This window comes from Saccopteryx bilineata, chromosome 6, assembly GCF_036850765.1.
Source record: "Saccopteryx bilineata isolate mSacBil1 chromosome 6, mSacBil1_pri_phased_curated, whole genome shotgun sequence".
NCBI classification, from domain to species: domain Eukaryota; kingdom Metazoa; phylum Chordata; class Mammalia; order Chiroptera; family Emballonuridae; genus Saccopteryx; species Saccopteryx bilineata.
Genome location: NC_089495.1, coordinates 185,011,202 through 185,035,441, shown reverse-complemented (window position 1 = coordinate 185,035,441; position 24,240 = coordinate 185,011,202). Strand labels below are relative to the sequence as shown.

General features: G+C 41.9%; 1 protein-coding gene across 2 annotated transcripts in view; it reads left to right on the top strand.

The window, feature by feature from the left end:
* ZNF831 (zinc finger protein 831) overlaps positions 1-24,240 on the top strand; it is a 99,200-nt gene that overhangs the window by 71,397 nt on the left and 3,563 nt on the right. For both annotated transcript variants that reach the window (XM_066237233.1, XM_066237234.1), the window contains exon 5: positions 23,726-23,886. In XM_066237233.1, the coding sequence (XP_066093330.1) occupies positions 23,726-23,886 (161 nt within the window). The remainder of the gene's footprint in view (positions 1-23,725; positions 23,887-24,240) is intronic.

Below are 24,240 nucleotides of genomic sequence, written 5' to 3'. Positions count from 1 at the left end.
TGATAAATCTGACAGCGCTTACAAGTGGCCCAGCCCCGGGAGGGGGGGGGGGGGGAGGCTTCATCCAGTCTGCCATCCACTCTGCAAGGGCTACATTCTGAGCACCTACTATGCATTTCAACAGTGTTGTTGTTGTTGTTGTTGTTTTGAAGGGCAAATCATACACATTTCACTGAGTTCCCACTGTCTCCTCAAACGCTGAGACTTTAAAGCTTCTCCGAGTCCAATAGAGAAAACAAGAACAGAAATTACATGCTACAGTGGTTCGAAAAAGCATTACAATGAAGACTACTGAGCACTGAGACATGCGGTGCCATTTATCTCCATTCACATGGATTAAATGTAATATGTTATTGATTTTTAAAGGTCTGCACATTAGTGGTTCAAAAGAAATTGGGTTTGTATGTTTTAATATGAAAGCAATTATTTTCCTTTTAAAACTGCTTCTGGGTCCGGAGGATTTTTCTCCCTTTCCTCTCTGTGGAGTGGAATACTGCTCAGTGGAGGGGAAAAACTCCATTTTGGGCTGATGAATCTCTCTCTGTTTTACCCTTTAAATTCTGCATTGTGTTCTGTTGTGTTCAACGTCAATTAATTTGAATTCATCTAAGTACCATTTCATTATATTTTCAAGGCATACATATTATATATTTTTTAGATTAAGAAATGGGGGAGGATTTTAATGAGTTTTGAGTAACTCATCATTCGAGCTGAGAAAACCCACTTAACCTGGTTTGCTCTGAAGTCTCTCTTAGAGGATTCAAATCAAAGAGGTTCTTTTTGATTTCATTTGGTTTTGTGTTTGCTTTTCTCCCACTCTCCTCGGATTTTCCACAGCTGGGTTAGCAGGACTTGCTTTAGTTTTCTGACAGCTTGAGGCTTTCGTTGCTTCTGAGGACACGGGATATATTTCTTCTTTGCTTCCGGTTTTGCCACTCAATAAATTTGAGGAGTCACGAAGCAGTCATCTGTGTAGTTAGATAAGGAGGAAAATGATGATTTCTCTAGTATTTTGCTTAGAAGAATGGGAAACTAGATTAATCAATGTCTTTTTGGAAATGTGTCTTTATGGAAAAGATGGGCTCCTTTCATCAGAGTCGTGATTGCGTCTCATAGACAAACACATTAGGTGATTTTCCAGGGCCTTGGAGCAGACAATCAAGGTTTGAATTTTAAGTCTCTCGTTAGGTGACGTTGAATAAGTCCTTGATGCCACCTTTGTTTTGATGTGATTAGGAGGGTGATGGGGGTCAGCAGGTATCCATAGCGCCCACCTATCTTATCCCTCTTGGGCACAAGGAAAGTGAGTAATGTCTGTTAAGAGTCAGGAGAACATTTTGGTATGAGTCATAACTCTTGGTAGCAAGGGACCAAAATCTAACTTGAAAAGGTTTAAGCACAATAGGGAATTTGTTTGCTCATGTAATGAGAAGCCCAGCTGGATCGATGGACTCAGATGATGTCAGTAGGGCTTTGTTTATATTTCTTCCTATCTGAAATGGCTTTCCTCAGGGTGGCCTGCATCCCTAGGTGTGTGGTGGTCCCTGTGGCCCCTGGTTACATCCCACCCACTTAGTGTTTGGGGTAGAAAGAGAAGGTTCTAATTGAAGTTCCAGCATTGACTCTAATGTAGTTTAGAGGTTTGGGTCATATGCCTAGCCTTGAACCTTCTGTTTAGCTGGGTGTGTAGAATACGTCCCCTCTTGGAGATGGAAGATGGTGCTGATAAGCCAACCAACTTCCACTGAGCAGGGATATTCCCCAGTGGAGGATCAGGCTACCGAAGTCACAGAACAACAGATGCATATACCACAGTCTCCTCTCGCTTCCTGGCCACAGGAGATCACAGAGGCAGCACAGTCAGCCAGGTCCAATCTACTTGCCGTGTGCTGCAAGTTAACGACTGTCATCATTGCGGCTGGTTCCTGCCCAGATCCCCGCTCAGGCCAGCCACTCACCCAGGTCCATGTCCTAGCTGTCAGGGGTGACAGCTACTTATGTTTCTAACCTGTCCCCCTCTCTGAAAGATTGTCTTCACTGAAGGAAACCACTTTTCTCCCAACATCCACACTGACACCCAGGAGTGGCGGGTAGCCTTCAGCCACTGACTGACTAATGGGGTGTGATCACTTAGTCCCTCTGGGTGGGACAAATTTTGTGATGCCTTTCATACTCCAGAGCTCCCTGTGGGCTCGCTGTAAATTATTTTTGTCTACTTCCTGTTTCTCTCACTCCCTTTACGTTTCTCAGTCAATAAATCACTTACACAAAACCCCAAGGTACCCGTTATCTATAAATCACATCTACCCCAATATAAAACTACCCCTATTTTCTCAACTCAGAGATTGAAAGGGATTTGGGGCCAACCTGAAATATAACATAGAAAGATATTAGATAAAATATATTTCTACTTTAAAATATTTCATTTCTTCATCTAGGTGCATATGCCCCTTTAAATCATACATTACATAAAATATTAGTTTGGTGAGATTGTGTTTTCTGGTCACATTTCACAAAGTCATTCTAGGTGAACTTGTAGCATGCGTCTTTGATATGGCCTTTGTCATCACTAAAGCCACTTGCTTGAGTCATCTAATAGGGTTTTCAGAGCGCCGCATCTTCACTTTCATCCCTGCTCTTTGAGATTTAGGACTTTTAGAAGCTGAGTACAATGCCATCATAGAAATTTACCCACAGCCAGAAGAACCCATTTAGATAACGTTAGGACAGTCGCTTTTATTTCTCTGGTAGGTGCCTGTTCACAATTTCCACCAAATAAACATGTCCTATTTTGCTTTTAAAAGCAGACTTCAAGAGACTTGTTTACAACATTCAGTGCTTATAATTGTGTCCCAAATGCCCAGGAAGAATGACTAAGTTTGTTTTAAAGGTCTCCTTCTCATCATCTTTTTAAAATCAATTTTGTCAGGCGATAGCTATGAGTGACCCAAACCAGCATTGATTGGCATTTCAGGCTAATGAGTCTTTCTAAATACTATTTTGTAATTCAAAATGAAGTAATTGGGAGAGTTTCCTACAAAATAAGGGAGTTTGTAAGGATTTTGTTAGGAGGCAACTGCTTCTTTTTTGCAGAATACATTTTTGGGGTAAAACGTCTTTTATATGTAGACATATGTAGTCTTTAGCATGACATCTCTTCTGAGTGATCAGAAAAAAAAATGGAGTGGGACCAGCTGGCCTTGCTTGATTCCAAAAGTAAAATAAAATTTGGGAGGACATGGAGAAGGCATGCTTTCTTCATTTTAGTATAAACAAAGGTAGAAAAAAACCCCAAATCTTAAAAGATGAGCCAATCATAGGGAACACCTATACTTTTCTCATGCATTATGTTAAATAGTCATTTATTCTAACCTTATTTATTATGAACATTTTTACTCTCAAGCTTCAGTTCTATTAATTGCTCAGCTATATTGTAATTTATTTGTAATATATTATCTAATAAGAAAAATAATAGGAATAATGTTAGCTAATATTAATGGGGTACTTGCCATGGACTAGCCACTCTTTTGAACCCTTTCATCATCTGTTTGAAATGACTGACAGAAATACAAATGCTATAATTATATTCATTTCATAGGTGCATAGAAGAGTAAAGAGTAAAATGACTGATTAAAGGTTCCACACAAGCAAGTGCTACGAATCTAGGCAATCTGACCCCAGGCCCAGGTTATTACATGCTATATTTCTCATTCTAAACCTCACTACTTATCACTGGAAGCCCCATAGTATGTTTACATCTGTGACTTGTGAACAAATAATCTGAACTTTTTAAATTAAAAAATACATATTTATCATCATAAGTATATATATTCACATTTCTTATATCAAAGGTAACCATACATATACTTGCTATACAGCATTAGCTAACTTATATCAAATATGTTTACCTGTGATATAAGTCAGCTACTGCTGTGTAACAAAACACCCGTACTCTTGTGTCTGTAAGGTCAGCTGGCAAGTTGGTGGGGTCTGGGTGGTCTAGGATGGCCACTCCCACATGCATGGAAGTTGGTTGGCTGCCAGCAGGTAAATGGGGCTGATGAAGCAGATGTCTCCCAGGCTCCCATGGATAAAGAGAGAGAGAAAGAGAGAGCAGAGCACACAAACCTCTTGAAACCTAGGTTTGGAACTGCAACATATCTCTTCTGTTGCATCCTTGGCCCCTGACTCAGGGATGGGGAAATGGCCTCACCTTGGCAGCAGAAAAACTGGGAAATACAGCTTTTAGCAGCACAGTAATGTCCTACAGCTGGAAAGTCGGTTTTTATCACTAAGAAGAAGCATCAGAACTAGAATAACTCACATGCGCTGCCATGTGGGCTAGAGGGAAAGACATGGAGAAAGTCCACCATTTCTTTCCTTAGAAAAATTTCTGTTCATAGTCATACCAGCAATTCCACTTTTCAGGTATTATTCACATACTAAGATTTCCCTTTGTACCTTGACCATGAGTCTCTTTAAGTGGTACTAAAATCTTATTTATTGAACTCCCCATCAGAGTAAAAAGTCTAACTAATACACACACACACACACACATTACAGATAGAGCTTTGAAATTCTAGTTAGAGAAAAACATGTCTGTGTTTGTTGATATGCAGGAAGCCAAGTGATACCACTTCAAGCATCTTGTTACTAAACACCCATATTGATGCTTTTAGGCTTGGGCATATGCAGTTCTTTCTAAGTTTTTCTACTTTCAAATGCTTTTGTCTTGAATGAACCCCTTTGGCATACTCACCCTGCACAATTGTAAAACCAGGAATGAGGTGTCCCCTTTGTTCACACCATTCCAGGTACTGCACCTGGTGGAGTGTGACTTCGTCCTCACGAATTACTTTCAGTCACTGCCCACTTGGAGGAATCTCACATTACCTGGTGAGCTGTGGCGATAACAGTAGTGAAAGCACCTTGCTATTATTTATATAGAACAAGGCATGAGACTGTCATATTGATATATGGACATCACACTGTTCCTTCCCAGTACCTCCCCCCCCACTAATCACCCGGGAGAGCATATGGATATACCTATAGACCCCCTAACAGAAAATTAATATCATGTGTAGCCAAGAGCAGACAAAGTCCATAGAACATGCACACATGAGCTGGCTCATAACCCAAGGCGCTCCTGCTGCCTGTGTGGTCGGCCCTCCTGCAGAAAGGGGGCTGAAAATTATGGACACCGTTCCATCATCTTCTTTATCGTCTTCAGATACAGGGCCGGCTCCTTTCAAATTCATGTTTCAAGAGAACTACCCCTTTAAAGAAAAAGAAAATCCTGATGAATGCAAATTGACATTAAATGGAGTTTAAAAAAAACGATCAGGGTTTTTAAATATGATTATAATCAGCGAGAATAGTGGAGCAGAGTCAAATCATTATTGATCTCACTCATGGGGCTGGGAGGGAGTAAATGCTGTGAATTAATCAGGAAAGGAGACTTTCTGTACAGCCTGTCCAACTGTGAACCCTCCCTGGAAACTGCCTCCACCCTGGGACACTTAGTTAACCCTTTGGCAAACCAGGATCTGCAGTCACATCAACGGCACAGCTCTGTGTAAGGATACTATTTACAATTTTGAGGAACGAAGTGAACAAGCAGCTGGTAGGAGTTTTGGAGTCAAACTAGTTTCTCTCAGTCGGTTCATGCAACAGGTCTTCCTTACACACCTATTATATGCTGCTCAGAATGTTTTAGGTGCTGTAAAAATTATGACCATCAAAACAGAGCAAGTCCTCTCCCTTGTGGAGCTGCTCTTCTAGCTGAGCAGAGATGGGCCACAAACTACATATAAGTGACTAAGATGAGAGAGCATGTCGTGATGATGGTAGAGATGGCACTGACAGGAATAATAGCCCCACATTTTGGGAACAATAGATCCTAGATCCTGAGTGTAGTGCATCAGTTCGTGTCATTCTGTTGACCGCTGTTGCAGGAGGTGTGGATTCCTTCCATTGCAGCACAGATGAGGACACTGAGGCCCCGGGAGGGGAATACCTGCTACCAGTCACATGGCCTTTGCATGGAGGTGAGGCTCGATGGTTTTCTTTACAACTCTGAGGTACAGCGCTCACTGCCTGCTGTTTGCCCATTCCACCAAGCCCAGGGAAGGTGCTCTCGTGGTCATGTCTTAGGAGAGCTGCGTGGTATTGCACAGCCCTACAATAGGGGTGAGGGAGAAAGTGTGAACTTCAGAAGCTTTTTAGATTTTGTGTGGGTTTTTGAGACACTCAGAGCAATGAAAGTGAAAGACCACCTCTTTCCCCCAAAGCTCTGTCCCAGGGAAAGAAGTTTACACAGCCCTTCAAAGAGCACCTAGCACATTTCAGCTTTTTGTTTAAATAAACATTTTATTTTAAAACATTTTTAGATTTACAAAGAAGTTGTGAAGATAGTACAGAGGGTTCCCATATGTGCCATACCCAGTTTCCCCTGTTAACATCTCACATTAGTGTGGTGCATTTATTACAATTAGTGATACATTAACTATGGATACATTGTTATTAACTCAATGCCACAGTTTATTCAGATTTTCCTACCTCTTTCCTCCTGTCTTCTTTTCCCGTCCAGGATCCCACCCATGACGCCACATGACACCTGCTCATCATGTCTCCTTAGACTTCTTTTGACTGTGCCAGTTTCTCCGAATTTTTCTTGTTTGGGGTGATTTTTTATTATTATTAAATTTAATGCAGTGACATTGATAAATCAGAGTACATATGTTGAGAGAAAATATCTCTAGATTATTTTGACATTTGATTGTGCTGTATACCCCTCCCCCAAAGTTAAATTGTCTTCTGTCACCTTCTATCTGGTTTTCTTGTGCCCCTCCCCTCCTCCAACCCCTCTCTCCTTCTTCACTCCATCCCCCCTCCCCCAACCCCCCACCCCTGTTGCCATCACATTCTTGTTCATGTCTCTGAGTCTCATTTTTATGTCCCTTCTATGTATGGATTCATCTTAGTTTTTTTTCTGATTTACTTATTTCACTCTGTATAATGTTGTCAAGGTCCATCCATGTTATTGTAAATGATCCGATGTTTGGGGTGATTTTGACAGTTCAGAGGAGTCCTGCTCCGGTGTTTTGTAGGGTGTTCCTCTACTGGGGCTTGCCTGATGTTTTTCTCACGGCTAGACTAGGGTGCTGGGTTTGGGAGGTGAGGCGTCACATCATATTGAAGGTCCATACTGTCAGCATGACTCAGCACTTTGGATGTCAACCTTGGTCGCTGGCCAGGGTGGTGTGTGTCTGGTTCTCCACTAGACTTCTAACCCATAAGAATTCCACTTCTCTCTGCCCAAAGGAGCCAGTGCCTGCCTCCATCTCCCTGTTCTCCACAGATCTCCTTCACTTGCAATATCTGCCCCCTTCCCTGAAGTTGCCCTGTTCATCCTATTCTGTCTCCTGGGATGCTCGCTATAATGAGTCCTTCTGGAGCAAAGGTAACTCAGAGCTGCTACATGACACCAAATTCACCATCATGTTTACCCCAACCAAAACATTATTGGAAAAGTATTTTTATTTTCCTTGAAAATGTTTTATAGGAATTGCATTAGAATCTTCACTGAGAAAACATACCCAAAACCTATAATCAGAGTAGAGATGTTACACATTAAATAAAGAAAGAACTATATGGTACAGTTCTACAATGAAATGTTTTACATTTTATTATTTACCCCATACTGTTTCATGAACTCCCACCACCTCTCCCTGAATTTATTAGCAGGTGGGCATAGCCTGCTTATAAATATAGAATAATGGAGCACACGTCTGATTCTCTCCCAGTCAGTGCAAGGGGACAAGGTTGGGTGTTGGGTCCTCATATACAAGGGAGAACTATTTCTGAGATAAACAGACTAATGATCTTTCTTAAAGGGGAATTTTTAAAGGCTATTTTTACATAGTGAGGCTAAAACTGTTTTTGTATTGTTCTGAAGTTGGAAACGGGGAGGCAGTCAGACAGACTCCCGCATGCGCCCAACAGGGATCCACCCGGCACGCCCACCAGGAGGCGATGCTCTGCCCATCTTGGGGCATCACTCTGTTGCAACCAGAGCCATTCTAGCGCCTGAGGCAGAGGCCATAGAGCCATCCTCAGTGCTCGGGCCAACTTTGCTCCAATGGAGCCTCGGCTGTAGGAGGGGAAGAGAGAGACAGAGAGGAAGGAGAGGGGGAAGGGTGGAGAAGCAGATGGCCACTTCTCCTGTGTGCCCTGGCCAGGAATTGAACCCGGGACTCCTGCATGCCAGGCCGACACTCTACCACTGAGCCAACAGGCCAGGACCTTTGAACTGACAGGAAGGATATAGGATACTGGTTTTTCAGCCAGCTGTCTGTCTGTTCCTTATTCTTGTTTGTGTATTGTGACCTCCTGGGCCATTTGAAGTCCTTGTGAATTCATCCTCCTTCTGGGCCTGTCTGAGATCCCTCCAAAGCAAGACGTTTTCATGCACTGGTTGTACCCTTTTCTGCATATATGCATCTGTCTGTCTCCGGCCCAGCCAACTGGCCACACAGACCAGACATCCTATTTGGTCTCCAGATGCAGAAGGGAGAAAGGAACCCACAGCACGTCCCCGGTTGATTGATCCACCCCTTCAGGATCAGGGCTCTTTCTCCTGGGATCCCTTTGCCCTCAGGGGAAAAAGAGGTTTCCGATGGGAAAAAGTCAACTCTTGTCTTGTACATGTCATTGACAAGTTTACTGATAAAGCTAAAGTCTGTATTCTTTTTTTTTTTTGCTCTTGGCTTAAAAGAGAAGAAAAAAATAGTTTATTCTTTTTTCTTCTTTTTCTCCCCCGCTTTCAAATTCTTGAGAGAGGAGTTATGAGCATAACAAAACTCTCATCTAGAAAATGTCCCTGAACCTGCAATTACTGGAGTGTGGCCGCCCTGTTCAGAACTCTAGAACACATTTCTACATAATGCCCCTTTTAAATGTTATTATCTGCGCCGGGCCATTTCCGCTCTTCACAGCTGTCCTCTCTCGCATTTATTAGAGGCTAGCTAAGATTTCTCACCTAGAAAAAAAAAAACCTTCTCTACACTTGATCATCCTTCCCAGCGGGTATGGTTTAGGGGACCATTTGGAGAGGAAAATGGATAGGCTTGGACCCTTGTATACATGCTAGAGAGAATAATATTCTGAGATCATAAAGACTAATATGTTTTTCACACTGACTTCCTGAAGGTTGTATTTTCACTTTGGTGTTAAAAAAATTTTTTTTAACGGTATGTGGGCCCTGGGCTGATGCTTTTACCTGCTTAGCTTTTTGCCTGGGGCTGGGCTTTAGAGTTTTTTGGAGCCCCCCCCCACCCCCCACAAGTTATTTCTTCATTGAGGGCTATTTGGGCCACCTCCACACACGGAATATTTTTGAGGTGCCTTCCTCCCAGAAACATCTTTATTGATAATAATTATACATCTCAAATCAATTCAGACCCCACAGCTGTTCCTAAATAAACAGTGGACAGTCCTGGGAGCTCAGGAAGAAGTGGCTTCCCAGCCCAGGGCTGCAGCCCATTTATTCTAAGCAGGACCAGCCTCCAGCTAGCTCCCCTCTCCTTGCCACCCAAAGCAGGGTTGCCTGAGTTAGCAAATGAAAGTGCAGAGCACCCAATTAAACTTGAATCTCACATAAACTGCGGGTATATTTTTCAGCATATAAGTATGCTCCAAATTTTGCACAGAACATATTTATGCTAAAAAATGATCCATTGTTGGACTGAAATTCTCATTTAAGTAGGTGTCCACATTTTATCTGGCAACCCAGCCCTATGGCCCTCACACCCCCCTTTCTGACATAACCTTCATCAGTGAGGCCACCTTCCCTTTCTGTTCAAAGCTAAACCATGGGAGGAGAGGGGTTAATTTTCTCTTTGAAATTTGGGAGGGGAAAACATCAAAGCTGTAACATTCTGGCTTGGAAAATACACTCAGCATCTGTAATCAGTGGTGAGCGATCTCATCTACAGGGTCTCTTCCTACACTGGAGCCTAGTTTCAATTTTATTATCCATCTTGTTCACGCCTCTTGTCCTCTTCCCTCGTGTTTGTCCCAGGCTGGATGGAATGAAGAAGTATGCTTGCTAGTTGCTCACAGTGAATACAGAACAGGTGTGTGTGTGTGTGTGTGAGTGTGTGTGTGCGCGCGCGCGCACGCGCACGTAATATTTAGCAAAAAAAAATGGATAGGTTTGTTTTCCTCTAAGAGAAATACTGGATGTAAAATAAACTAATAACTTTCAAAATCAAAGTTTCAAAGACTGCTTTTGCATAGAGCAGTTGAAAACTTCTTGAAGACAGAGAAAGCGCTTGGGGTATTGTCATTACTATTATTTGCCTCCCTTGACAGGCTGCCATGATTCTGTCTCCATCCACAGACATCCTCTGAGGTTCCAGTACAGGTGACGATTAGCTCCCGCGTTCTCCACTCTGACTTTTCTTCCACGTTCAGAGGGCTCTGAGTGGGAACGCTTACGAGAACCTGCTTCCCGGCTTCCGGGCCTCTTTGATGGATGTTCATGCAATTTTCTCATTATTTTTCTGTCAGCATTCACAGAAACAGTATAAACGACTTTATTTCAAAACCATTATGTTAGTTTACTCCATGATAATTTGAGCTGTGTATTCTTTTTCTGATTTGAATTTAGTAATAACATATTTTTAAACAAGAAGTCAAGAGGATTTTCCGAATACATTTTCAATGACAATTCCTTAAGATTCAGCGTTTTCCCCCCTCTCTCTGTAATTTCTTTTTATTGGACCTTCGTTTTTCATACTTGATGTAGTTGTCATTTCTGTCTACACGCATTTAAAGCAGACCCTCTGACTTCTATTAGAACATTTCAAAGAAGTAAGTGTATCAGCCTAGCTGTCTTTGATTCAAGAAAACGGCCAACTGGACAGCTATGCAGAATTGTATATCCACCCAAGATGCATCTCTCACTCCATTCTCCACCCCTTCCCCAGGTGGAATTTTCTGGGTGCATGATGTTGATTGCACTCTTTTCTATTTTTATTTTATTTTATTTTTTTATTTTTCTGAAGCTGGAAACAGGGAGAGACAGTCAGACAGACTCCCGCATGCGCCCGACCGGGATCCACCTGGCACGCCCACCAGGGGGCGATACTCTGCCCCTCCAGGGCGTCGCTCTGCTGTGACCAGAGCCACTCTAGCGCCTGGGGCAGAGGCCAAGGAGCCATCCCCAGTGCCCGGGCCATCTTTGCTCCAATGGAGCCTTGGCTGCAGGAGGGGAAGAGAGAGACAGAGAGGAAGGAGAGGGGGAGGGATGGAGAAGCAAATGGGCGCTTCTCCTGTGTGCCCTGGCTGGGAATCGAACTTGGGACTTCTGCACGCCAGGCCGACGCTCTACCACTGAGCCAACCGGCCAGGGCCGAACACTCTTTTCCAGATAAGACCTAAGGGACACCTTCCTATTTTTCTGTCAGGCCACAGAGCTTCTTTCCTCTGTCACTTTAGAATTACAAAAGAGACTCCTTTTGTGGGTGGCAAACTAGAAATCTGCCGGGAAGATGGAGACATTTTCAAAATGCTTCAAAGCATGGACTTTCTAAATCATTCTGAAATGTCTATGTCTATCGCTGCCGGGTTTTATTTTATTTTTTGTTTGTTTGTTTGTTTGTTTAAAGAAATCAGATTTCTTAATTAGTTTGGTAAGATTCAAAATGATTTCTAGGGCAATAACCAATCTGATTAAATTTAGAGGAAGCTAAAGCCTGCTCCTCTGAGTTTGGAAGATGGTTTCTGAAATTCAAAAAGTCCTGTCAATTCAAGTTTCACATCATTAACGGTAGAATTTCTAAAGCTGGTACGAGGACAAAAGAGCGTCTTCATAGAATTCTGGAAGAATTTGGTCCATCTCTCCCTACTATTACTCTTGTCTCTTTGTTCCGCCTCTCAGCTTGCAGGGTACAGGCAACCTTGAGGTTCAAATCTCCGTGATGTCTTTATCGTGGGGCACAGCCTTTATTCCCTGCTTCGGTCATGACCATCCCCCTTTATTTTCTGTCAGGATCCATAGAAACCACAGAAAGGCTTTTGCTCAGAAAAACACTACTTGAGTCGCATTGCTACAGGATTGCAGGGACAGAGTACTCTTTTTCTTTGGAGATGGAAATCTTCAGCCAAATTGAAAACTATTTCAATTACAGAATGGTCCTCCCCATGCCCACCCCACCTCCATTGTGTTTCTTTCATGATTAAGAAAAACCACATTTATAAAACAAGCCTGAAAGCACACGTTTGTGAGTAAATTTGGGTACAAAAAAGTTTCTAAAGAAAATTTGAGGCTACTTTTATTCTCTCCCTTTTTTTTTATAGCAGTCCCCCTGACACCTGAGCAGTATTTAAGAAATGCTATTGAATTCTGTACTGTTCATGATGTCACATCACTGAAATGTTTTGAACTGGCTCTTCCAATAATGTCGTTCATAAGAAACATCTGAGTGGGGACTGAGCATTCAGCTTGCTAAACACTTGCCTTTTCTCAAAAACAAGCAGAGAGGATGGAATGGCAGGTAAGGGAAAAAAAAAAAAACCTAAGTGCCACACACGACAGATTATCTAGCTAAACATGTTATGAAATCAGAGAAGTGTTTTTCAGCCTCTTTTCTTGATTTTCTTGTCACGTTAGGTTTTTATTCGTGTGTCGTTCAAGTTTGAGAAAAGATGGAGACTCAGAATGTCTCTTTACCTAAGGTAATGGGAAAATCAAAGTTGTCAAAGCCAACCCCACTACTTTCTATCTTGTCTTTGTTTCAAGTCTGAAATTAGTTTACTCCCAACCCCCTTTATCAGGATTAATGAAGGAGAAGAGGAAAGATCTTTCTTCCTAGCTATTATCATTGAAATGAATCCATTTTTTCTTTTTAAGAATGCAAATTTTGAGGCAATATGAGCTCTCTCCAATACCTCCATTTTGAGCCTGGCCTGTGGTGGTGCAGTGGATCAAACATTGACCTGAAGTACTAAGGTTGCTGGTTCAAAACCCTGGGCTTGCTTGGTCAAGGCACATACAGGAATTGATACTTACTGCTCCTCCTCCTTTCCCTCTTTCTTTCTTTCTCTCCCCTCTCTCTCTAAAAAAAAAATAATAAATAAAAAAATTTTTTAAAAGAGAAAAGATATAAAAAAATAAAAAATATTCCTTCATTTCGAGAAATGGATGGTCTTTTCTAGGATCATTTAGTAATGAGAAGCATTGAAAATTAAAATTCAAAGAATAGATACTCCTGATATCAATCCTAGCATTATAGATTTCAAGTGGTATTTGCAATAATTGTATTATTTCCCTTACGTTTGCTTTGCTCTTTAAATTTTAGGTACATGGTCTGGGTGCAAACTTTTACCTTAAGGATTGATTTTTAAACATGATTTTCCACTAAATATTTTTCAGGGGAAAAAAACCCACATCTCTGAGAGAGAAAATCTCAGATTGATCGCCTTGCATCAAAGAAATAGAAAAGAAATGAGGTACCACTAGGAAAAGTAATTTCTGACATAAAACATATGATTACTCAGAAGAGACAAACTTTCAGAAAATTGCATCAGGAGAAAGAAATACTCTCTTATGTAGTTAGACTTTGATCAATGTATTTTTCTGTCCCTCTGATGGGTCGTTCAACTACTTTTTCTCTGAAGAACCGGGTTGGGGCTTCTTAGTCATCTTGGTTCTCCTTGAATGGTTTTGTGAGGTGACATTTAGGGATTACTCAGGCTGGTCACATCTGACTCTCGAGCCAGATTACCTGAGGAATGATTCATAACTCATCTCCCTGGTGGCATTTACCACAATACTAATCATTGTGCAATTACGTCCTAATTTCCTTCTCTTCAGCTATATGGATATGACATCAACAGGGTAGAATCTAGCTTCTTATCTTTACCAATAAGTCCATATTTAATTCCAGGGTGAGGGAGGCCCTTCTCTTCTTACTCCTTGTCTCACTAACTTCCTTTCCCATCAGCATCTCTTCTTTTGAATTCTCTACATAACTAAGCTATTAAGTCGCTGAAATAAGTTACCTGGATTTTTTTTTCCCCCTACCTACCTAACATAGCCGAGGGAAAATTCCTCTGAGGATAACATTATCATAGCAGCTGTCTTTCATTGAAGACATAGAAAGTTGAAGAGAACTTCTCTGACAGGTACTTTCTGAGATAAAAGGTTTACCTGATCACGTTGAAGAGGTAGGTACACCTGCTAAATACCATGTGGGGATGGTGATGTGATTCTCTGAAATTCAGTTGATAGGAGTTTTTTTCCCCTTTCTTTTTTTGACTTTAAACTATTAGTCTGTCAGGAATGAACTGCGACAGGTGGGCTGGGGACGGTCCCTTGGTATTTCTCCCGCCCTGTTCTCTGTCACACATCACCTGTGATGTTTTCCGAAGAGAAACAAAATGGCAGCCTGAACTCCAGGGTTCTCTCATCCACCAACTCCCTCCTGCTCCTCTGACTCGTGATAATGGCTCTGTTCCATGATTTTTCCTGTCAGAATTAATGGAGAGATATTCTTTTCCTAAAGCCATTAGTTAAGTAATATTGCTTACAGAATTGCTGAAACAGGATAACACCTCCTTCTCTGGAGTGTAAATCTTAAGAAATGATGAGGCAATTGCTTAAACACATCAATTATATTCCAAAGCCTGAACTTCTTTTCTCTATAATTTTCATTTAGAGTTAAGAAAGTTTAAAAGTAATGATCCATAAAGTAGGCTCTCTGGATTCAATTCTGGCATTAAATAATTCAAATAAGATGAGCAATATTTTTTTTTGGGGGGGTCTTAGTTTAGTTTTCCTGCCTCCCTCACAATTTGTCCTCCCCTTCTTTTAGGGCATTCTCTTATTATTGTCTGAACATGATTAGAATTTCAACTTACCAAAAGATTTTAACCATACTTTTCCACTAAATTTTTTTTGGAGAAAATGGTAACTGAAGTGTTCTCAAACTGATTGCTTTCATTAGAGAGAAAGTAGAGAACATGAACCATCGAGAAAAGTGGTTTCTGAGAAAAGAGATGGGAAATGATTACTAGGAAAGGGCAAAATTTCAAAAAAAAAATTAGGATGGTACAGAAATACTTCAGATTTGGTTAGAGATGGAAAAATACATGTCCTTCTTTCTTTGGTGACTCAACTTATCTGTTCCTGAGAAACTAAACTTTTGTTTCAAAAATGCAAAGATGTATTTCCCTCTCCCCATTGTGTGCCTTGACTGGACGGAACCAACCTGTCACTTTGTTAGTGTGCGCCCAGGCACAACCTGGGGCTTTCCTCATTACGCTCAGTCTTAATATTAGAACCTATATCATTATTTATCTCTTCTTTTTCTTCCAACCAGTAAAGCAATACCATGCTTGTTGTAACAAAGAAAGCGACAGGGCTACCTCCAAGAAAACGGGCCAGTTCCCAGCCTCATGGCCCCCCGAGGTTGCCAGATTCATGTTGATATTGTTTCCCATACCTTTCTACCTGGACATACAAATATGAACAGAAATATTATCTTGTTTTCTTTTTACACAAATAGATGATACCATATGTTGTAGTTGACAACTCTTTTCTTCTTAATATGCCTTGAATATAACTCCAAGCCTAGATGATGAATAGATAATATATGGTTTTATTAATAGCATAAAATCCTACAGGATAGTTGTTACATCATTTATTTATCCAACTTTTACCCTACTGATGGACATCCGTGGAAGTGGCTCTTGGTTTTTCAATCACACCTTAGGCTATAGAAAACATTCTTGCTCAAGTTCCCAAAGAGCAGTTGCAAGGTCCATGCACATTTGATCATTACAGGTTTCATTTTATAAGATACTACCAAAGTTATCTTGAAAAATAGGTTTACTCTCCCATAAATATATTTTTTAACAGTATTTTTTTAAAAAAATTGCTTCAACAAAGGAGCAGGGCCAGGGTGGAGCTAACGTCTCCTCTCCAGGGTTTGTTCACCTGAGCTTCTTGACTAACAGAAGGTCACTCACTGGCCTCTTCTCACCCGCATTCAGGGCATAGACACACTGGCTTGCAGTGTTGTTTGAAAATCAATTCTTTATCAGTGTTTAAAAACATATGGAATCCAGACCCGGGTTTCTTGTGGAAATCAGATAGTTCTGGCAGACCAGACCCTTGCTCCGTCATGATCTCAAGTGGCAGGAGCTGAGGGTCAGGTGCACCCTTGAGCTTGGCCATGCCCTGCATGCAGGACAACCCCACCCCAGCCAGCTTCCCTCCAGTGTGTTTTCTCTCTGACCCCTGTCGCATTCGAGTTTGGGATTCTTGGTTTAAACCAGCGTTTCTCGACCGCAGCCCTGATGATGTTTGGAGCTGGGTCACTCTCAGTGGTGGGTCATCATATGCACTGTAGGGTGTTGCACAGAGTCCCTGGTCCCCATCCACAAGATACACCCCTCCCCTCCAAGTCAGGACAACCAGAAAGTCTCCAGGCATTACCCTGGTTGAAAACCACTGGTATAAACACACCCACAAAACCTATTTTCCTGGCTGGACTTGGAGATAAACTTTCCCAAGAGTGTTTCTGAGCCGTTTATATTATTTCTCTTTATGTCGTAGGCCTCCATTTCATTTTATGAAGGAACACGCTTGGGTATACAACCAAGCTTTAAAGTCACTGAAATGGTTCCGCCCAGCCCCATTCACCGAGTTTGGAGGAAATATCTGAGAGGGAAGAGTGATCGATACACTTTCATCTCAGGAACAGACATGTAGAGACGGCTGTGATGGTGGGTGGTTTCTGATTTATCTAATAAGACAGACAGAAAAGGTACAATTTCTAAATACTGTATGAAGGGACTTGAATAAAATCCCTGGAATAGAAGAGGATGCTGCCTTTGTGCACGGGCTTTCTCCAGGAGTTTCCTTTGTTTTCATCCAGGGCTTCGGGGGAGCTAACCTGCCTGCCTATTCCCAGAGGCTCTGGGAGCCAGGAGGAGGGAGGTGGGACTCTCCAGGGCTCCTCTCCCCTTGGCCTTCTCTTCCTCTGACACGAGCTAATGACTCCCCTACGTCTTCTCTCATTAGAATTAATAGAGAAGTACTCATTCTTTCCCTAAAGCTATTAGTTAAGTCATAGTGCTCTGAAATTGCTGAAACAGAATAATTTCTCCTTCATTTTCGGGTGTAAATCCTGAGGAAGGATGAAACACCATGGCGAGTGTATCAATTACGTTCCAGGGAAGAAAGCCGCGCACACAATATTCATTTAGCAACGAGGAGCTGTTCAAATAATGATCCATAAGGTAGATTTGCTGGGTTTAGTCTAGGCATGGGATGTTTCCGTTGTCATTTCTTTTATTGCCCTCTTTTTTTTCTCCCAGGATTCCATAATCCTGTTTCTTCTCTGTATTGTCAAATCGTGCTCGTGTGGTCTGAACGTGATAACAATTTTGACTTAAAGCAAGATTTTAAACACCACTTTGCCCTCCACGCAGTTTAGGTGAAGCATTTCTGTGCGGGAAGGGTTCTCGTTCTGGTTCCTTTCATTAAAGAAATAGAAAAGAGATGAAAACCACTATGAAGAGTGGTTTCTGAAAGAAAAGATTCATTTGTGATTACCTGGAGGCAAACTTCCAGAAGATTGCATTAGGATAGTGTAAAAATACCTGAGGCTGCACTCGATAAATATATTTTTCTGGTCCCCTCTCGAGTCCCCTCTGCCTGTGGGACTACAGTCGGAGGCTGCTTCTCACTGCTGGCCACCCACAGACTTCTGATCATTTTCAGATTGGAATCGACCATGCCTGGCCCCTACTGGGGAGGAAAAAAAACCTCTTTCCTCCATACTTTTCAGCCAAATATTTTCTTCTACCGAAGCTTTGTAAACAAAATAATAATAAGATTGCAGAAACAAATGAATTTAGTTTCAAAACAGTTTAAGACAGTGTCTGAAATGCAATAGAAACTTAAAAAACAACAACATTGTTTGAATAATTACATGAATGAATAATTCAAACTCATTAGAGAGAAAACCGGCCAAAGCAGGTACCACGTCTCAGAATGATTTTACCATACGTGTGGTTTTTCTCTTTTCCTGGGGCATCGTCTCGTAATACCTTCTGCTTTTTCTTTCATAGTATTCACTATGTTTGCTTGGTGACATTTTTGTATAATTATTTGAGGACTCAATTTCTCCCCTATCTGACTGTAATTTCCATGAGGGTATCTGCCTCGTTTGCCCCTGAACACACTGCCTGTACTCAGCATAGTTCTTAGCGCAGAGTACTAGCTATACACAATACTCAGGAAATACAGGCTCAAGAAATATTTAGGTTTAATAATACGAGCTCCAAAAATATGAACTCAGGAAAAAATATAGGCTTGACAAAGTTTTGACTAAATGAGCAAATCACTGCCTACATAGTGATGATTTTTAGTGTTCTGTTCAGCTTTCCTTAAGTAATTGCAAATTATATTTGCTCGCACATGATGCATTCTTCAATGTCAGGGATGCTTCTAAACAATTTAATCTCATATCAATTAATAGGAGATTACGCCTGCATTCTTGTTTATACCTAACGCTTGCTTCAAAGGCCAATGTGGTAGACTCATTTTTATCCCTTTCTCCTAACTCAGTCTTTGGATTCCAAATTAATGGACTTCTTGGTGTATAGGGGCAACCGAAAGAACTGTATTAAATCACTTACATTTTCAGATAATGATATTAGAGTAATGTGTCTATTAGCATTTTAATCAGGCCTAAGCATTAGATAGCCGGGAGCAAGTTTGCCTTGAAAGATGTCTACAGCCATGTTGTAAGTTTCGTGTTTCTTTACTCCCTTTTCTTTCTAATTATTTAACAGTTTCCTACAAGCCTTTCCAAGATGCTAAATTTAAATTTGCTACAACACTTTCAGTAGTCTCTACCTCTCTAAACATGGTTGGGCAACTATTTTGGAGGCAGATGATGAAAAATGCAGCATTTCATCGGGGGAGGGCGGAACAGCACACAGAGCTGTGACCAGAGATGGCTTTTCTAGTAAGATTCACATAATTGTGTGAGAGCGGTGGGATTTCTGAAGATTGCCTGATGATGAAAGTATCGGAAGTTTCTGAAGATGTAGGAAGTTATTTCCGTGTGATGCTGAAACCCAAACAGGACCACAATCTGTCTGAACATTTGGCCAGGATGCGACTTAACTTCTTGAAAAGGTCCATTCACTTAAAAGCAAGTTAGCATCCTTCTTCAATAATCCAAATTCGTTTAACATGCTTCAGTGACGCTATTTGGGCGTTTTCTCACAATTATTAAAGATAACTCACTTTTCTCTGTAGCCGGTAGGTCGGAAGCAAATTAAATCAATCGATTCACCCCGCTGGCTTTCTCAGGTGAGTCAGAAGTTATTGGTCAAATGTGCACATGGCCTTTCTGTTAGGCTAAAAACCCCAAACAACCTGCTGGGAAGACATTTGGCCAATCTGATTATTTCCTCTATACTAATTGGTTTTACTTTATTAAATTGAATGAATTGCCTGGTTGTTTTGTCACTGTGGGGACACAGCTTAATCCTCTTAGAGGGAGGCACTTGGTAAACTATGGGTCTATCGAAATGTTTATCATCCTTATTATCTTCTGGTGATTTTTCATGGGTAGGAATGAAAATGTTTTCAGTTCATCCTTGTTCATCCATTTTACTTCCACTGCCTTAGCCAAGCCCGTCTCGTCTGGCCCCCAGACTACCCTGGTAACCTTGTAACTGCTTTTTCCTATTCCCCTCTCCCCCAAATTCAGTCTCTGGAGAGTAGCAGCCTGCATCTTTTAAAGATATGGAACCCTGGTAAAAACTCTAGTTTCTTCACAATGACTAAGACTAGACCACTTCCCATCACCTACCTGTACCCTGTAAGATCTGAACCCTTGGTGGCTTCCCAACCTTCCTTTGGGTCCCTTCCCTGCTCAGCACTCTCCCTCCACAATGGCTTCCCATTGGTTCCTTAATCCCCAAGCTCCTTCCCACCTCAGGGCCTCTGCATCTGTTCCTCCTTTGTTTGGAATGGCCTTTGTGGGTGGACCTTCCTTATTCTCAAGATCTCCTTTTAGATGTCACCTTTTCAGAGAGGCCTTCCTCATTTACGTGCAACAGTTACCACCCATTGTTCTCTGTAATGTAGTGTTACTCTCCGCACTATCCCCTTTGTTCCTCTCTGTAGTGCTCCCTCTTTCCCCGTTTATTGTCATAGTCTCTATATCTCAGGGGTCGGGAACCTATGGCTTGTCAGCCAGATGTGGCTCCTTTGATGGCTGCATCTGGCTCGCAGACAAATCTTTAATAAAAAAATAATAATAACGTTAAAAATATAAAACATTCTCACGTATTACAATCCATTTCCTACCGCTCATGTTCATGGTTGCGTGTGGCTGGAACCAATCACAGCTGTCCTCTGGGACAACACCAAATTTTTATTGGATAATGCATAACATACATGGGTCATTGTATGGCTCTCATGGAATTACATTTTAAAATATGTGGTGTTCATGGCTCTCTCAGCCAAAAAGGTTCCCATCCCCTGCTATATCTCTTGCTTATCGTTACTTTCTGATGTTTATTTCCTTCATAACCCTTGTCAAACCCAAAATAATGTCATCTACTAGTTTGCTTGTCTTTATTTCTTTACCCCGTAGAAATAGAAGCTCCCTAGGGCCAGGGATCCTTTTGTCTGGTTTTCTGATTCCTTAGCATTGAGTGTCACAGTCAGTTTATGGACGAATATATTTGTTGAGCCAATGAATAGAATGCCAAAGTCCTGGTCCTGTGTCATTAGAGAACCACAATACCTAGGTGCTCAAGTGAAGAGTGCATTCAAGGAGAAATCATCCTTCCCATTCCCAACTGTTGTACTTTTCTATCAGTTTTCAAAGTGGATTCGCTCAAGATTACTGTGCTTGGTAATCTAGAAACCTGCCCCTGAGATGTAAGAAGTAGGTCTGTCCTTTTGGTTCAAGATGGAGGACAGAACACGTTCACTTGCCTACACTTTCCTCTGACAATCCAGGAGGAGTTAGTAAAGAAATGTGTTTGTGGTGCACCAGCCCACGAGGGCAGAATGACAGAGGAAACGAGGCCACAACTCTGGGGAATGGAGTGCAGAAACTGAGAGTCACTGAGTGAGCAGACCCCCGAGAACATAACTCCAATTTAACAGGGGGTCAAACCTTAAAAACCCAGACGTTCATGGTGCCAGGTGATGACGGGATGGAAGCTTAGGCAGCAGTCAGACCCCCCCCCATCTCTGCCTACCCTTATTCCTCACAGCACAGGGTCAGTTCCCTTGTTCTCCCCTGCACAGTATTAGTGGTTTAGTCTCTTGAGTGGGCACACAATACTGGGGGACATGGGGCACAGTTTATCAGAGAGTGAGGGGGCTATATTTTAAACAGAGGGTTTAACCGAATGATGGGCACTGTACACGGAGCCCCCAAACTCTCATCCCCAGTTTTGACTATAGCATGCTGCAGGCAGGAGGCTGGAGGGTTCTTGTGTAGGAGCTGAGTCATCCGTGGAGAGACTCTCCCCAAGGTGAATGAAAAAAACAAAAAAACACAAAGAAATAGGAGATAGAAAAGATAAGAAAAATAGAGCATTAAACCAGGAGGTCCAATAATCTCATGGAGAAAGTGGAAAGACAAAGCATCAGGGGAAAAAAAATAAAAGAAATAACATATTTTTCTAAGACTGAAGGAAATGATTCAAATCAAAAGGCTGCACTGAGTACCCAGATAATGAAGGAAAATTGTTCAGGACCACGGTGACACTGAGACAAAAAAGAACCCTAGGAACTTTCAAATAGAGAAAAACAAAAAAAGATGCATCTAAAGGATTCTGAATCACAAGTCACGTTGGCTTCTGAACAACAGGAACTGAGTGGGGGCCCTGGCTCCTGTTCTCAAGAAAAATAAATCCTAGTTCAGGATGTTCTACCCGACAAGCAGTCAATTAAAGTCTAAACAATTGTGTCATGCACCCTTTCTCCTGAAGCTACCAGGAGTTTTGTATTAGGAGAGCAAGAGAGAAAACCAAAAATACCAAGGATGGCGAGGACGAGTCGCGAGGCAGAGCCTAGCAGGGGGCCCTGGGTCAGCAGTCCCGGGAGCAGGTCAGGAAGTTTCTCAAGTGGTGTTCATCAGATAGATACCGGTAAACACCACTCGGGAAGCTTTCTGACCTGTCTAGTGATTGTCAGAGGGAGAGGGGCCGGGGGGTGGGGAGGTAGAAGAGGGTGCAGGAGGGATAAATGGTGATGGAAGGAGACTTGACCTGAGGTGGTGAACACACAATACAATACAGAGGATGTACTGGAGACTTAGACCCTTGAAACCTATATAATTTTATTAACTAATGTCAATTTAATACATTCCATATATATATTTTTAAAAGCTTATATTAAAAGAAAGTTTCACGAGAGCTTTTTAAAAAGATGGAACCATTAGGAAGGAGGTTGAAGGATGATTTTAGAAATCAGTCCACAGAAAACTCTGCAGGAGAAAAAAAAACAATGTCGTGATTAACCCAGGGAGAACCCTGTTGGCAAGAAAGGCAGCGTCCCCACAGCATAGTACATGGCTCAGCTGTGAAAGGCAAGTCCCCCAGAACAGTCATGTAAACATTCAACGTTCTAAGCAAAATGATGACAGCAGATATTTCAACTGGGGAGAAGTGAGAGGGACATGTGCGTATCTTGTGGGGGGGAGAGGGTGATGAAATTTGTGGATAAAGGGTGCCCATCCTAAACCCTCCTCTTCCCCTAGAGAAGTCATAGACTATACTCCAAACTAAAAAAAAAAACACCACAAAAAACATAGAGAATAAACAAACAAACAAAACAATACATAGTGCTAGAAGCCTGCGTTTAGGAGGGGAGGCGACACGCAGTGTAAGAATCCCAAGTGGGAAAGGATGAGTGGGTGGGCAGATGTTGCTCTTTCATAATAAGTAGAAAGGTTTGACTTTTTAAAAGTCTGTACATTTGGAACTTTAATCAAAATGATAGCAACTTTAAAAAGGCATCTAATGCTTTTTCTCTGATGACACAGCCATTCTGAGAATGTTTTTCTGATCTGAACTCATGATGGGATCTACCCCCTCTGAAATCTTGTAGTGCTTTTGACCTGCCTTCCAGGGAGAGGCTGTTTTGTGGGTGTTGTCACACCTTTGTCTCCCCCACTCCCCACCCCTACAAATCAAACAATAGCCACCACAAAACAACAGCAACACAAACCCAGCCTGACCTCTTGCTGCCCGGTGCTTTGACATCATATGTGATACAAGGGGGACTTTCTACTCTCCACCTCCGGTTGTGTGGCCAGAGAATTCAAGCCATTGTAAAATTCACAGACATGGCCAGGAAGATGACTGATGAAAAAGAGCTACATGAAAAAGTTTTAAAAAATATATGTAATTTTAAGATTTGTTTCCCCCCACCCTGCCTTTGGGAATTGGTTTTGCTGCTGCTTTCTTCATCTTAGCAGAAGTGGAGACATTTTCTTTGACTGTGGAATTGGTTCAAGGTAAATTGATTTCCTGTATGTGCCGTGTGAGATGAGGGCTAATGAGCTCAGGCTGGTTATGGCACCGTTCAGACACAGGTAAACTCTTAGGAGATTCCTATTTGCTGATTTTATGATTTCAGGAGCATGTCCATGTTTCTCCGCACTTGTAGGGCTTGGCCTGCAAGGGGAGCCATCTTGTGCTACCTCAACATCGTCTCCTGGTTGTGGGAACGAAGAGAAGGAGGAGGAGGACCGGAGACCAAGTTCAGGAAGCGTCTCTTCCAGCACAAGTCCAGGGGCTACCAGGGAAAGAGACACATTACCCATGCAGGTGGGACTGGGTAATTTGGGACTGCCCCTACCTAGCTATTGTCCAGATCATGCTTCTTCATTCTTTGCTGGTGTTCAGTGTGCTTAGGATAATCAGGAGACGTTTCCTTTTTCACAAAGCCAGAGAAAAACACATGGCAATCTCATCAACCTATTTTATGCCGACAGGTACTGTTATTTGTCTTAATGCCTCAATTAGTTATTAATGGAGACCGATTGAGAATATGATATTGAAGTTCACACTCAGTAAAGAATCATTAAGAACTCAAAACTTTGTTTTCATTGAGGACCATGCTTCTGACCATGAGCTTTTCTGTACCAATTAACCTTTTGCCTCCCACCCCCACCCCATATT